Source organism: Hyaena hyaena, unplaced genomic scaffold (genome assembly GCF_003009895.1).
Source record: "Hyaena hyaena isolate Hyena2069 unplaced genomic scaffold, ASM300989v1 scaffold_214, whole genome shotgun sequence".
In the NCBI taxonomy this organism is placed as follows: Eukaryota; Metazoa; Chordata; class Mammalia; order Carnivora; family Hyaenidae; genus Hyaena; species Hyaena hyaena.
In genome coordinates, this window is record NW_024080842.1 from 1,268,203 (window position 1) to 1,282,290 (window position 14,088).

Sequence of the window (14,088 nt, forward strand, 5' to 3'; positions counted from 1 at the left end):
TGCATGTGGACACATGGGCATTCATCCAGCTGCGGGGAGTGGATGGTGCAGTCCTCCCTTGGCGACAGGGACTGTAAGCGCTGATCGCTCAGATTCCTCGGTCTTTGGGTGCTTGGGATGGGGGCCCTGTGACCGGCAGCTCCCCAGCAGTTCTGGTCAGTATTTCATTCGGTATCAATATGCACAAGTTCATTGCTTCTGTAACAGAAGACTTCACAATCGCCAGTTCCAGTGGTTTTCCAAGTGCCCTGATTAAGAGTTGGCTGTGCCGTAGCCTTAGTGGAGGTCAGTCACTTGCAGGTGTGAGGAAGGCAAGTATTTCCCTCTAGTCTCTTTTACTGAGCTAGTCTCGTGGCAAGAGGAGAGGTGGCTGGAGCCCCAGAATTACCAGGGAGGGGGAAGGCCTCTGTGGAGCTCTCACCCCAGTCATCAGGGAAGGTGTGGTGTTTCCTCCCTGGGAATCCCTAAGGTGTCTCCACAAGCCCCCTGAACTTCGAGGGGCTGAGCACCCACAGGGATCGGCCAGGTATGTGTCCGTGAACAGTTTCACTGAAGATCCCTGACTGTTGTCCCACTTGCCACATTTCTGAGGCCCATGGCCTTTGGAGATGCCGCCCTCACCTTTGTGCAGAGAACTGTAAATGATGCATCCACTGTAAATGCCAATTAATTAGTCACCAGCCAGCCAGCCAGCGTTTGAGCACTTACCAGGTACCAGGCAGGGCGGTGGGTTCCTGGAGGTATGCTGGGGAGCAGACTGGTGCATCCATCAAAACAGACCAGGACATTGGCAGTGATGATACAGTATAGCAGCTGTAAGGTTGGGGATATTGACTTCAGAATATTTATATAAATTGGATCTTGAGTAGCAATCCCATTGGAAGAAAGGGCTGGAAACTGCATTTGCAGGGAATGTTATGTAAGACTGAGGAAAGCAGTTGAACACATTAAAGAATGGTGTCAGGGTAAGGAGCGTTAGAAGGGATTTGTAGCTGGGCTCGGGCCACACGCAGGAATGCCCACTGAGGAATCCTGGAGCCATTCGGCCTGGTACAGCCCTCGTTGCTGGAAATAGGGAGAGATGGGCTGGAGGTCAGTGGGGCCTTGTGCACAAGGCTGGAGTCCGGGCATAGGGCTGCCCCCAACCAGGCTGTGACTGGGGGGGCACAAGGCACGGCTGCGGCGGGAACACAGAGGAGGGAGCCACTTGCTAGATCTGCATCACCAGACTACTAGGTAGGGTGGCCCCAGACAGACGGCTGGAGACAGTGTTGTAGACTGAGGGTGGTATGTGCCCAAGTACGAAGGTGATTTACAGTGCAGCGAGGAGCCTGTTATAGGAAAAGGGCAACACTGTGGTTGTGGGTAGACAGCCCTTTGACCCCCTTACTTCTGTCACCCTCTCTGTTAGTGGAGGGCTTGTCATTCTCATGTGAGGATCTTACTCATGGGAGCGTCACAGCCAGGCTGTGCCCAGAGGACAGATCGGGTGCCCTGGTCATATCTCCGCTGTTGAGGGGCCTGTGGTCAGAGACTTGCCTCTTACTCAGGCCTGTCATGTCTCCGAGTACACTTTGGGTTTCTGCAAGCAAGGTTCCTGTCTATCGTGATTGATTTATAGTCGGAGGAGTTGCAGAGGTACAGACCGCAGAGATCCCTTCAGGATCAACCACAGAATCTTCATTTCCTGGCCTGGTAACAGTCAAAAGAACAGCAAGGCTGACATGTAGTAAGGTTGCCTGAGGCCGTGTCACCATCTTCAAAGCATTGGGGACCCTCTCTAGGGGTGCAGACTTCTGGTTTATTGAATGAGGTGTTCTCCCGGATGACTAGTCTGGGAGGGAAGGACATAGCTTTGTCAGTTTGACAAGATAGTACAGCTGTGTCTTTTCTGAGCCATGTCCATGCCTTGAAGGGAAGCCAAGTGTGCAAGAACACACTTTTTTCTGTGGTGCAGGACTGCCCATCCCTCAGAAGAGGCTGAATGCAGGACATGGGTCAAACAGGGCCCAACAGGCTTTGGCTGGTTAGTCACACCCGGCTTCAGGGTCAGCTTTCAAGTTGGGTTGTTACAGGAACGAGACTGGCTGTTTTCTCTTCTGACCAAATAGCTGAAGGCCATTTCTCAACCTTTCTCGCAAGTACGTGTGGCCTTGTGACCAAGTCCTCTTTGGTGAATCACAGTCAGTAGAGGTATGCTCCACCTCCAGGTCTGGGCCCCGAAGACCTCCGTGTGTTATTATCTGCGACCTCTTCCCTTCTGGATCCTTGAATCATGTGGAGAAGCACCAGCCAGTCATGGAAACCTACTTTGGACTTTCCACGAGAGAGAAATAAGCTATAGGGGCATGTTTGTTACAGCAGCTGGTGCTATCCTTGCCAGTACAAATACCCAACCTCAGTTTTCAAGGAGGCCGTCTTTTTTCATTGTTGTTGTTTTTATTGACTTTCCTGAGTACTCACTCATTGAGTTCTTAGCAGGCCCCATATATGCATGTTTTTCAGTTTTCCCACTGAATGTCTGAGGTCCGTTCTATCCTCATCCCCACTTGACTGATGATAAAATAAGCCCAGAGGGTAACATCGTATCACCTGCCCAAGGCCACACAGGTGGTAAGTGGCAGAGGCACAACTTGAGCGAGGTCAGCCTGACTTTGGCATTTGAGTTACGAAGCCTAGTGCTCAACAGCCACTTCCATCACAGCAGCTTTCTCCCCCCATGTGGGTGCCTGGCTGTGGCTGCTCGGATCTCCATAGACCCCTGAAGAGTGGGATGGAGCTGGCACGGTCATAGCTTCATCTGGAGACACACTGATGGATGTCTTGAAGCTGCCTGGCTTAGTCAGAAGTCTTTCCAAGCTGTGGCTGCACACTGGGGACCTATAGTTAGAAGTGCACTGGGAAAAGGAAGGAAGGAAGGGAGGGAGGGAGGGAGGGAGGGAGGGAGAGGTGGCTCAGTCGGTTGAGCGTCTGACTTTTGATTTTGGCTCAGGTCGTGATCCCAGGGGCGTGGGATCAAGCCCCACATTGGATTCCATGCTAAGGGTGGAGCCTGCTTAAGGAGGGAGGGAGGGAGGGATGCTTAGGTGGCTCAGTCGGTTGAGCGTCTGACTTTTGATTTTGGCTCAGGTCGTGATCCCAGGGGCGTGGGATCAAGCCCCACATTGGATTCCATGCTAAGGGTGGAGCCTGCTTAAGATTCTCTCCCTCCCTCTGCACCTCTTCCCCGCTCACCCGAGTGCATGCTCTTTCTTTTTCTAAAATTAAAAAAAAAAAATGTAGGAAGAACATGGGGAGGGGTGGGGAGCAGGATCTGCAGGACACAGGCCCCAGGAGTGGAGTGGAGACTGGGGCTGCTTTATCAGGAGCCTGCCTGAAAACTAGATGTGAAGATGTTCTCCTCTCTGCATAATATCACTTGAGGATCCATGACGTTTAAGGTCCGGCCTGGGACCCAGGGACTTAGGGATGAGCTGACCACAGTGCCTGGCATCAAGTACCTTGCAGTTCAGCCAAGCTGGGGAGGGAGGCACACAGATACATGCCAGGATATGTTCTCTGGGGACATGGAGCAATGAGCGCTTCCAGCCCACGGTCGGGTCCGAGGGCAGGGATCGCATGAGAGCCAGTCCAGCAGATCAGCGCGAGGACAGAGGGCATCACAGGCAGGAGAGATAGCATGTGTAAAGACATTCTGGACACTGCGTCAGAGGGCAGGAACCCACTGGGGGCCTGCTGCAGCAGCCCAGGGGAGGCATGACAGGAAGCAATGCCACGGAAGTAGTTGAAGGATGCTATTTGTGGCTGGCTCAGGGTGATGAGGAACCGGCAAGGGAGCAGAGATTCTCTGGCACCCATGGAGCGAGACTGGTGCAGGGGAGGGTAGGTGAGAAATAGAGAGCGCTGAACCAAGGCAGGGAGGTTGAAGCAAGAAGTTACAAGGTGAGTTCAACAGAGCTTGGATGCTGGGGAAGGAGGCAGAGAAATAGGACCCAAGTTGACCCCTCCTTGGGGTGTTGATGCATGAGGTTGTCACTGCTGGAGCTGAAAAATCCACAGGAGGGCGTTCAAGTGGGATTTTTCATGTGGGTCATAGCCACAGGCAGTCAGGACGGAGCTCTGGGGCTCTGTGGCCAGGTATGTACTGGACTAGAGACCTGGGAGTCACCGTCCTGTCTGTGTCCACATAATGACCAGGTCTGTCCAGAGATAGAGCTGAAGCCTGTGCTCCAGTAAGAATGGGACTGAGCTGCATTAATTATGGCTGACCACAAGCCTCTCCTGCTTAAAGAGGGGGAAATGTTCAGATCTGAAAACTCTGAGTCCAGAGGCCTTGGGTTGGTCTGTGAAACACATTTGTGGTAAAGCAAATGATGGCTAGGAAACCTGGTGACAGCTTTCCCTGCAAATACACACCGGCGCACGTGTACCTCTCCCATTTCCTGGTCACAGTGAGCACATGCACCTGGTTGCCGGGAATGTTTCAAAATGGAGCTCATCACAGCAAGAAATGGAGCCATCTGATTGTTTCAGAGAAACTCAGACCTTTCTGGGACTCTATCTTCAGCACTCAGTGATCAGTTAAGCCTTGGTGCCCCTTGGTGAGCAATACAAGGTAGTTACCATAGTCGTCTTTAGTGCCCCTCCCCCCGCCACAACCCTCTAGACATCTCTCCAGAGCTGGGGCTTGAGCCACCTTCACTGTCAGAGTACCCAAGAATTCTGCTCTCTGCCGTGTCAGCCATCTCTGTCAGCCAGACAACTTGAGATGATCTTGGGGGTCATGCTAATGTTAGGTATGGACCACAGCATGTTCTCAATACAGGGCTGGGTGTCAGAGTAATGAGATCCCTAATGCTGTGGCCTCTGCTGGCACAGAGGCCTGGCCTGTTGGAGCTGGAGGGGCCCGCACCACACACAGCCTGGTCTCAGTTTACCCGCAAGTGGGAGGGAGACCTGCCTGTTTGGTTAAGCGGTTGAGCATAAATGTCCTCTGAGAAATGCTTGCCCGGTGCCAGAGAATGGGCTGAGAGGCCTGTTCATAGCTCCTCTCCCAGCACCCTCACTGCCTTTCACGAGGATCCTTTCAGTGACAGTAGGGTTATTTCCTCACTCTCTTCCCCGCCAGCTCTGGGAGAACAGCGCCGTCCTCTGTCCTGTGCACTACTGTCCCCAGCATCGTTCCTAAAGTGGACGGCATGAATGGCTTGAATGCTTTTAGCAAACATCAGAGACCTCGAGTGCTCTTAGCAAACATGGAAGCCTTAGTGGTACTGTGCTAGCACAGCTAGGGACAACTCTCTGAAAGCCGGGGCTAAATGCATGTCGCTGCAGTGGCATGAAGTGCAAAGGAGCCCGGCGGACGGAGTGGCCATACCTGAGCATGCAGGGCAGGGATGGCAGAGAGCAAGAAGCAAGCGTGAGGGATAGAGCAGGTCCTGGCAAAAGGGACGGCCACTGCAGGGGAGGGTACTTGACGGGAGTTGTGTGTGACTCCCCCTCCACTATGTCCGAGTTTGGGCCCCAGGAGGTAAGGGGTGAAGCTCTATGGATGTTGCAGGCCTAGATTTCTAGGGCAATGCATGACAAGTCTAGGATCTTGATTTGACCTTGGGAACTGTGGCAGCCAGAGAAAGCTTTAACACCGGCTGTTGAGTACTCGGATTCGTCTGTACCACCCTCAGAGGGCCAGTGGATTAGAGAGCAGGGCGAGCAGTGGGGAGATCTCTTCAGGACATATGATTTGTGATCGTTTGGTTAGTGATGACCCAGATCCTGTCACAGTCACAGTTGGGTGAGGAGGAGAGGACCCTCTGCAAGGTGGTGGAGAGTAGCATCCTCCGGATGGGGTGCCATTTTGGATGTGGATTGGGAGGAGGAGAGGGGTAAGAAAAGCCCTTCTCCCTCTCATCTAGGGAGACTGAGGGCCTGTGATTGCAGCCTGGCTCTCTGCGGAGCTCCTGTGAGCTGTTCTTGCACCTCACAGGGAAAGGGTCGTGAGATAGAGACGAGACTTTCATCAGAGGACCTAGTCATCAGGCTTTACGTCTTCATTCCAGGGGAAGGGGACATCATTTGCTTCTCAGCAATGTATCAGCCCTGGTCTCAAGCGTATGCGAATGCAATTGTTAAATAAGCATGTAAGACGTAACCAAGAAATCTCATTTTCTTTTACGCCATGTGGCATAAAGGCAGGGCACTTAGGAGCACTCATTGTCAGAGTACCGTTTAAATGTAAGTGTCCGATAAAATTGATGTCATGGTATAAAATGTGAGAAGCACAGCCGACCTCTTTCTAGGGGCCAGAGTGCTCCCTCCAAGTGCATGAACTGGGCCCGGAACGCTCAGGGGCCAGAGAGGGTGGGGCAGGGGGGTGCACTGCCCACAGGATCCTGACGGCTGTGCCTCTTGCCTCCACAGTGTGCTAACTGCCTCGCCTCGCCATGTCGAGCCGGGGTGGGAAGAAGAAATCCACCAAGACCTCCCGGTCTGCCAAGGCAGGGGTCATCTTCCCCGTGGGGCGGATGCTGCGGTACATCAAGAAAGGCCACCCCAAGTACAGGATCGGAGTGGGGGCGCCCGTGTACATGGCCGCCGTCCTGGAGTACCTGACAGGTGAGTGTGCCCAAGTCCACCGAGGAAGGACTCCGCAGTGCTCACCGGGTGGCCGTCCGACACTTGCCCGGGACGGATAGGACCTGTCTGCTTCCTTTTATTTTCAAACTTTTTAAACCCACGGAAGACTCGTCAGAGTAGGACAATGAACCTTTTCAGCCAGATGCCCCAGTGGTTAACACTTTGGGCCCCTTTGCCTTTTCATCACCCCGCCTTGTGTGTGTACGTGCATGTGCACGATGTGTGCACCTCTGTACCTTTATTTCCGGCTGTTCCACAGTCCGTGTGGGAGTGTCCTGAGTTGTCCCCAAAATGTCCTCCATACTTTTGTTTGGTTGTCTTTCCTGCCCCAGGATCTATTTCAAGATCATACGTGTCCTTTGGTTGTTGGGTTTCTTTAGTCTTGTTTTGGCTGAAGCAGTTCCCCAGTTTTCACGACATGGACGTTTTTGTTCACAGGCCGGCTGTGTTGTAGGTGCGCCAGCCTCGGGCTTGGATTCAGGTTAAACGTTTTGGTAGGGAGACTGCCCAAGTGACGGTGAGGTCTTGCCTGGTGTCACGCCAGGAGGCCCCTGATGTGGGCGTGTCCTACCCTTGTTGATTCCTTTGGTTCAGTGGTGTCTGCCAGATTTCTGTATGGCCTGAGTCACGGTCTTCACCCAACAGTTTTAGCATTACTTGATGATCTTACCTGGGGCTGTTACAACTATGGTGGTTATAAAAGAGCGATTTTTCTATTTCGGTCATTTCTGCTACATTTATTAGTTGGCACTCTTCAGTAAAGAACTTATTTTCCTTCTGCCCTTTCTACGTCTTGTCCTATCAGTGTTGCTTCATGGATGTCATTGACATAGTGGGCAATATGCTCTTCTGCCCTTGCTCAGTATGGTGCTCATGTATCCCACATTTGCCCTTCAAGCCGGTTCTGCTGTCCCCTGCAGCGGCCTCTTCCAGTCTCACACATCTTCTTGCCTTTTCATGCAATGAGATGTTATAGACTCACCCTGAATTTTCCCAGCACCGGTCTTGGAATTGGCTCTCTCTCTGGGAGGTAGGGGGTGGTCCTTTGCTCAGGAATAATCATATTGGTCTGACAGTGGCTCTGTGGCAGTTGTGGGAAGCCGGCTGGGCAGGGATATCACCCCCATTTTTTGTGATGACAAAACCAGCCTCAAAGCAGAAGAGGACTTCGTGGGGCAGCGCATAGCCAGTGAGTAGGGACGTAGATCCTGCTGGCCTGCTGTAATGCTTTCCCCACCGACTGCTCCCCACACAGTCAAGGGAGCTGGTGGGGGGAGGGGGCTTGAGTCTTGCAGCCAGCTCTCCTCTGGCAGGGTCAGGAGACTCAGCAAGGCAAGGTTTCCTCTCCCGAGTGGTGTGAGGAGGCCGAGCAGCTGGGTTACTTCTTGTTCTCCCAGGTGTCTTGGTAAAGCGAGAGTCAGGGTTCTTCCATCGAGAAGGTGGTCTCGAGGGATATAAAGTTTCTGTGTTCTTTTGAGAGCATCAAGGCAGGAAGAGACATCGGTGTGTTACAGGTGGGAGGCGTTTTGTCCTTCTGGGACACTGAAGCCTCGGCTCCTCAGAGACTCTGGTGGGTGGAGTGCTTGGCAGCACCCGCTGGGCGTGATTCTTCTCTTCCATGGCTGAGGAAACAGAGGCCCAGAGCTCGTGATACAGGCAGGAAAGCCGTATGTAACACTGGCAGTCAGGGGAGAAGTTACTAGGCGGGAAACAGAGGACGTTTTCTAATCCTGGCTTGGCACTTTTATGTGCTCTGTGACCTAGAGTGGTTCGCTGAACCTCTCTGGACCCCGACTGCCTTACAACTTCAAATGTTGACAATAGCCCATGTCCCACCAGCTCAAGGCTGCTGTGACAGCCAAAGGGCTTTGTTTGAGCATAATGGAAAAGCGCATGTGCTGGGCACACCCAGCTAGGCTTCCTGGTGCCCAAAATGCCATGATGTCCCTGTCATTGGGATGTCCACAAGACACTACCATTAGGTCAAGTACAACATCAGTTTCCTTTCTTCCATCAAGCTTCTGCTTTTTAGTGTGCAGGGTGGGGGGCATGGGTGGGGAGTTCCGTTGCTGCAGGGTATCTGAGGCAGTTACTAGTTGTGCCACACAGGAAATCTGGACGTCCTCGGTTGCCTGGCTGGCTCTGGAAGTGAGCAAGTGCTCAGGAGTTTGAGGTCAGTGGGTCCATTCTCATGGGGCCAGAGACCTTGACTTTCTTTGCACCCACAGCCATTACGCCTGTCCCCCGCCCTCATGGGAGAGTTTTAGTGGCCGCAGAGGGGTGTGAGAATGGCCAGGGCAGCCCATCCCTAGCGCTAGAAAGGAGCTCAAGGTGAATCTTTACTCAAGCGTCAGCCTTGCTAACCCCTATATTAAAACATAATACATCTTTTTAAGTTTTACCAAGTCCTTCCAGCAGAGCTATAGTTAGCTAAGTCCGAGCCACTGTTTTCTGCCCTCACGCAGCGCTGAGTCATTGGCTTGACCATTGCCCCTTACCTGCCCCCAACATGATGTCTTGCCTATGTGACAGACACCTCAGGAGACATCCTGAGCCATCACCACTGTTGTGGTTACTTGTGTCCTCTTCCCTGATGAGAAAGCAGCTGAGCTCTGGGGTCCCATGCAGTGAAAACACTGCTTCGTCATGCCCATGCTGACTGCCAGCCCTGGGCCCCCTGGGCTGCGATGTGGGAGCACGCAGATAATTTGGAAGTTCTGAGTGTCTGCCCGTTCACAACTCTGGTTTTGGTCTGTGACATTGGAGGGAAGGTGAGACAGGCCCACTTTCTGTCCCGCTCTTTGATTTTATTTCCCTGAAGACACTTTCTGGTCTGTTCCACACACTTACCGAGCACCTGCTGTGTGCCAGGGACCGTTCTATGCTCTGCGTGACAACACAGGAATGATTGGAGCAGAAATGGTCTCTGTTCTGTGATGCTTACGGTCTAGTCTGGGAGAAAGGACCAGCCACACCAGGTGGTTACTGCCTGTCATAGATGCCACAGAGAGCATAAATAGGCCAGAGCGGGGCCCAGGTGCCTGATGACCTGGAGAGGAGCTGACTCAGGAAGGCGTCTACGAGGAGGAGATCTCAGATGAGACCTGGAGAAAGTGGTGCGGCCCACCGGCCCTGTGAGGGCTGGGAAAGAGGGACAGTGCCCCTCACTCATCTGTGCTCCGTGTGCCTGCCGAGTTCCAGCCTCATCCCAGGGCTTGGGGAAAAGCGAGGAGCCATCAGGCAGCCCGGGGCCTAGACACGGATGGGGCGCGCACATCGTGCTCTAACACGGGACGTGTGACAGAAGTGCCATCTGCTCCGCGGGTCCTCACCGAACATGCATCTGGCCCCGGGATAGAAGCCAGAGCAGGACCTTCCATTACCCCACAGAGCCGTGTGTCCAGTGACAGGCACAGGCCAGAAGAAGGCGGGGATGCTACAGAGCCTTGTGTGCTGCTAGTAGGTGTCAGGCAGGGGGATGCTTGTCAAGCCAGCAGCCAGAGCTTCCCTGCCTGTCCCGTCATCCTCTGAAGGGCCTCGTAGAGGGACTATGTTCTCTGCACCACCCGGACTCCCACAGGTGGTGCACACTGGGCTACAGGGCCCTGGCGGGACTAGGTGGCTGTGGAGCAGAGAGCTGATGTCTCCTTGGTGACCAGCCCTGGAGACCACATGGGATGCCACAGTGTTCAGTGGACATCAGGAAGAGGCTGCAGAGCTGGCCGGTTTAGATGGGGACTAGGCGCCAGAGCTGCCCTTTCCTGACCGTGGCCTCAGGCAAGTCACTCACATTCCTGAGCTGCGGTTGATTATCTGTACAACAGGGTAGCAGTGAGTGTCAGAGTTCTAGAAGCTGCCATGAGAGGATGCAAGGGAAGTGCTCTTCCCCCGCCTTCACGGTGTTAGTGCGCACATCTCACGTTGGCGGTGGGGTTAGTTAAGGCAGAGAGAGTAGGAGGTCCCTGGCACTCCCGCTCTGGCTGCTGAGGTGACTTCCCTTAAGGCTGGTGATGGGGGCTATCACTGCCCCCTCAAGCGCGTTGTCCTTCAACTCGCCCAAAGCCTCTGGGCCTCACCAGGTCCCTGCACAATGCCTGGGCAGCCTCGGCCCTACTTCTCCGGCTTCGTGTCAAGTGGCACCTGACTCCTCTTCCCGCAGTGGCCTCAACACCAAGATGTCCTGTTACCGAGCTCTTTTGTCTGATTTGGAGGCCCCTTCTGACTGAGCATCCAGCACAGCCTTCTTGAAAGATTTTTGAGTTAGCCAGGAGCTGAGCATGCCAGGGCTGAGGCCAGACCGGTGTTCTAAGTGCCAGACCCAGAATGCATGGGCAGCTCAGGCAGTTAAGCAGCCGACTTCTGCTCAGGTTATGATCTCGCAGTTTGTGAGTTCGAGCCCCGTGTAGCGCTCTGTGCTGACAGCTCAGAGCCTGGAGCCTGCTTCGGATTCTGTGTCTCCCTCTCTCTCTGCCCCTCCCCTGTTCATGCTATCTCTCTCTCTCTCTCTCAAAAATGAATACATGTTAAAAAATTTAAAAAAAAAAAGAGTGTCTGAACCACCAGCAGCCCTTCAGGCAGGGGGCCATCAGAGCCCAGTGACACCACCCCCTCCACCCCGCCATGCAGAGCATGTGTTTAGTGGTGCGGGACCACAGAGGTCCTCCTCCGTACAACCCACTCCCGGCTGGGGTAGATGTGGGGAGGAGGTGGTAGCTGTGCATCTTGCTCTGAAGTGTGAAGCAGGCCTCTGTTTCTCCTCTTGGGTCCAGAGCCCAATCATCGGCTGCACTTAAAAGGAAAAGGTGACACCTGGAATGAGCTTGGGGATGGATGGTGACCGGATAGCTCCTTCTCCACATCGGTGGGCACCTGGCTCTCCTTCCCTGCTGGACACTTCCTGGAGTTCTTCCCAAGGAGTGTGATGCTGTCCACTTGTCTTCTCAGCACAGAGGACTATAGGGCCTCACTCTGTTCTCCATCAGGGGATAATAGCAGCCCCAGCTCTTAGGGCTCTGTGACAATTAACCAGCTTTCTTAGTGACCACTCGATACATGGTGGATGGAAGTGTTATTGCATGGAAACTGAGGCAGTCGGGGCAGCCCCAGCCCAGCCATTGTCTTTGCCCCCACCGTACTGTGGTACTTTTCTCTTAAATGATATGTAAGGGAAAAGGGCACCTGACCTTAGTAAGTTTGGAAGCTTTTGGAATCTCTCATATGTGCCCAGCGTAACACTAATTGAAGGTGTAGGAAATGTGAAATGAGAAACATGTGGCATGACTTTTGCCCCTGTGAACTTTCCACTGATGCTGGGGACACCCAAGCCCAGAGACCAATAATGGAATAGGGCAGGCAAGGGGCTAAGTCAAAGGTGCTTGAGTCCCACAGTCGGAGGTGGGGGATGGTGGGAAGTGAAAAGTGTGTAGTAGAGCAGAGAGCAAGCACCCTTATGATTTGATGGTCTTAAGTCATGGGTCAAGGTCCTGAGGGTCAGCATTGCTCAGACTGTGCTCGGCAGAGCCTAGGTGTCTGGTGAAAAAAATGTTTTAATTTTTTTTTAACATTTATTTATTTTTGAGAAACAGGGAGAGTCAGAGTATGAGCAGGGGAGGGGCAGAGAGAGAGGGAGAAAGAATCTGAAGCAGGCTCCAGTCTCTGAGCCGTTTGTCAGCACAGAGCCTGATGTGGGGCTCGAACTCTTAAGCCATGAGCTCATGAATTGAGCTGAAGTCGGACGCTGAACCGATTGAGCCACCCAGACTCCCCTGGTGAAATTCGAGAGGTGTTCTACCAAAAACCATGACTCTATGGCTGAGATCAGAAAATGGCTAGATTCACATCCCCTCTTTTGAGATGGATTTATGAATAACCTCGATGAGTTTCTCAGTAATCTGTCTTAGTTTGGGAACCAGCAAGAAATAGCTTTCTTTATTGCAAGACTCTTTAGAGCCTTTAACGTGTTGGTGCTACTCTGAATCCCAAGGGTAAGGAACTATGCTATGTGGTGGTTCCTAAACTCTTATCACAAAAGTCTTTGAAGGAACGCCTTTAAACACCTTGCACAGTACAGTGCAGGGGACACTGGTGTGGCTTTAGCCCACGACAGATGGCACTACGAGAAAGGCTCGGTGAGGAAACAAAATGGAGAGCTCTTATGAAGGACCAGCTTTGGTTTGTGGCGTTGAGGCACGAAGCTTGGCTGATAGATAAGGAGCCCTAACATCTTCCTCTTCCATACAGGGCCCAGCGCATAGAAGGTGCCTCAACATTTGCTAGGTGAGGCACTATGATGGGAATCCCTTAGCACTTACTTTGCTGAGTTGCTCACGTATTGACTTGGTGACGGCCTGTCATACCCCAGGCCTGTGCCAGACACTGAGGTCCAAAACAAAAGTCCCTGCCCAAGGAACTTACTTCCTGGAAGGGAAGCACCTTTGGAGCCATTTTACCCAACCCTTGAGAAAAGAACAGGCCTGGGCCTGATCATCAAACCCAAAAAGATGTGTGATGGCATCTTTTTCTTTTTTGGGGGGTGGGGAGGACAGAAACCCTGTCACGTGGCCTGAGCACGAACCTTATTCTACCAGCTTCCCTCCTAGTATGTAAGTTTGTTTGCACAAATTCAGGGTTTCTCTGAGAAAGATGTGAAGCCCTGGCTCCCAGCTCTCAGGACTGAATGCTGACCCCTTGCGAGAGGTATAGACCCTCCCAAGGCAGCCACTGAAGCAGTCTGCTGATTCGGACACCTAAATTGGGGTCCATTAAAAACCTGCCATCATAGCATTGCATTTCCACCTCTCACGAGGTAAGGCAGTAGCCAGATTTTTTTTTCCTGGCTTCTGTGGATCTCATCTACAAAATGATGACCTCTGGAGTTTTGTATTTCTAACCCCCCACCCCTTCCATTTTCCCAAACCCTGCCCCTCCCAGTGCCCATGTTTCAGACTTGGTCAGCCCTCTCCTGTCTCTTGTTAGGGACCAGAGCCTCCCCCGGTTCTAATCGGCACCTGGAATCTTCTCCCTGTAGATGCTCCAGTTGGAAACTGCCATGGTGAAGTTTACAGGGCCGGCTCCTGACCTGGGGAAGAAGCAGGGTCCCCTGGGTACATTATGGCCACTTTGTAGACTAGATGAGTCTCAGCCCTTGTGTCTGATGGCATCCTATAATATCCTATAATATCCTTGTGTCTGATGGCATCCTTCCCCTAAGGAAAAGGGGTGACTCTTAAGAATACACCTTGCTGTCTGGTTTTGCTGATGAAATGATCATCCTCATCCCAAGTTTCAACTTGCTTGATTTCTGATCTGTAACTGGGTCAGATGCTACATATCTCTCCCGTGTTAGGGGCTGGGCTGCAGGCTGTCCCCACCCTGTCTCCTATCAGTGCAGTAGGGGAACCCTCCCTGTCAGCAGCCCATCCTCTTACACAGATACTCATTCAGAAAACACCT

At 52.8% G+C, this 14,088-nt stretch overlaps 1 protein-coding gene across 5 annotated transcripts in view; it reads left to right on the plus strand.

Annotated features, from left to right (window-relative positions):
• The window catches only part of LOC120238528 (core histone macro-H2A.1), a 78,713-nt gene that overhangs the window by 3,869 nt on the left and 60,756 nt on the right, over positions 1 to 14,088 (plus strand). For all 5 annotated transcript variants that reach the window (XM_039242311.1, XM_039242312.1, XM_039242308.1 and 2 more), the window contains exon 2: positions 6,421 to 6,615. In XM_039242311.1, the coding sequence (XP_039098242.1) occupies positions 6,444 to 6,615 (172 nt within the window). In that variant the 5' untranslated portion in view covers positions 6,421 to 6,443. The remainder of the gene's footprint in view (positions 1 to 6,420; positions 6,616 to 14,088) is intronic.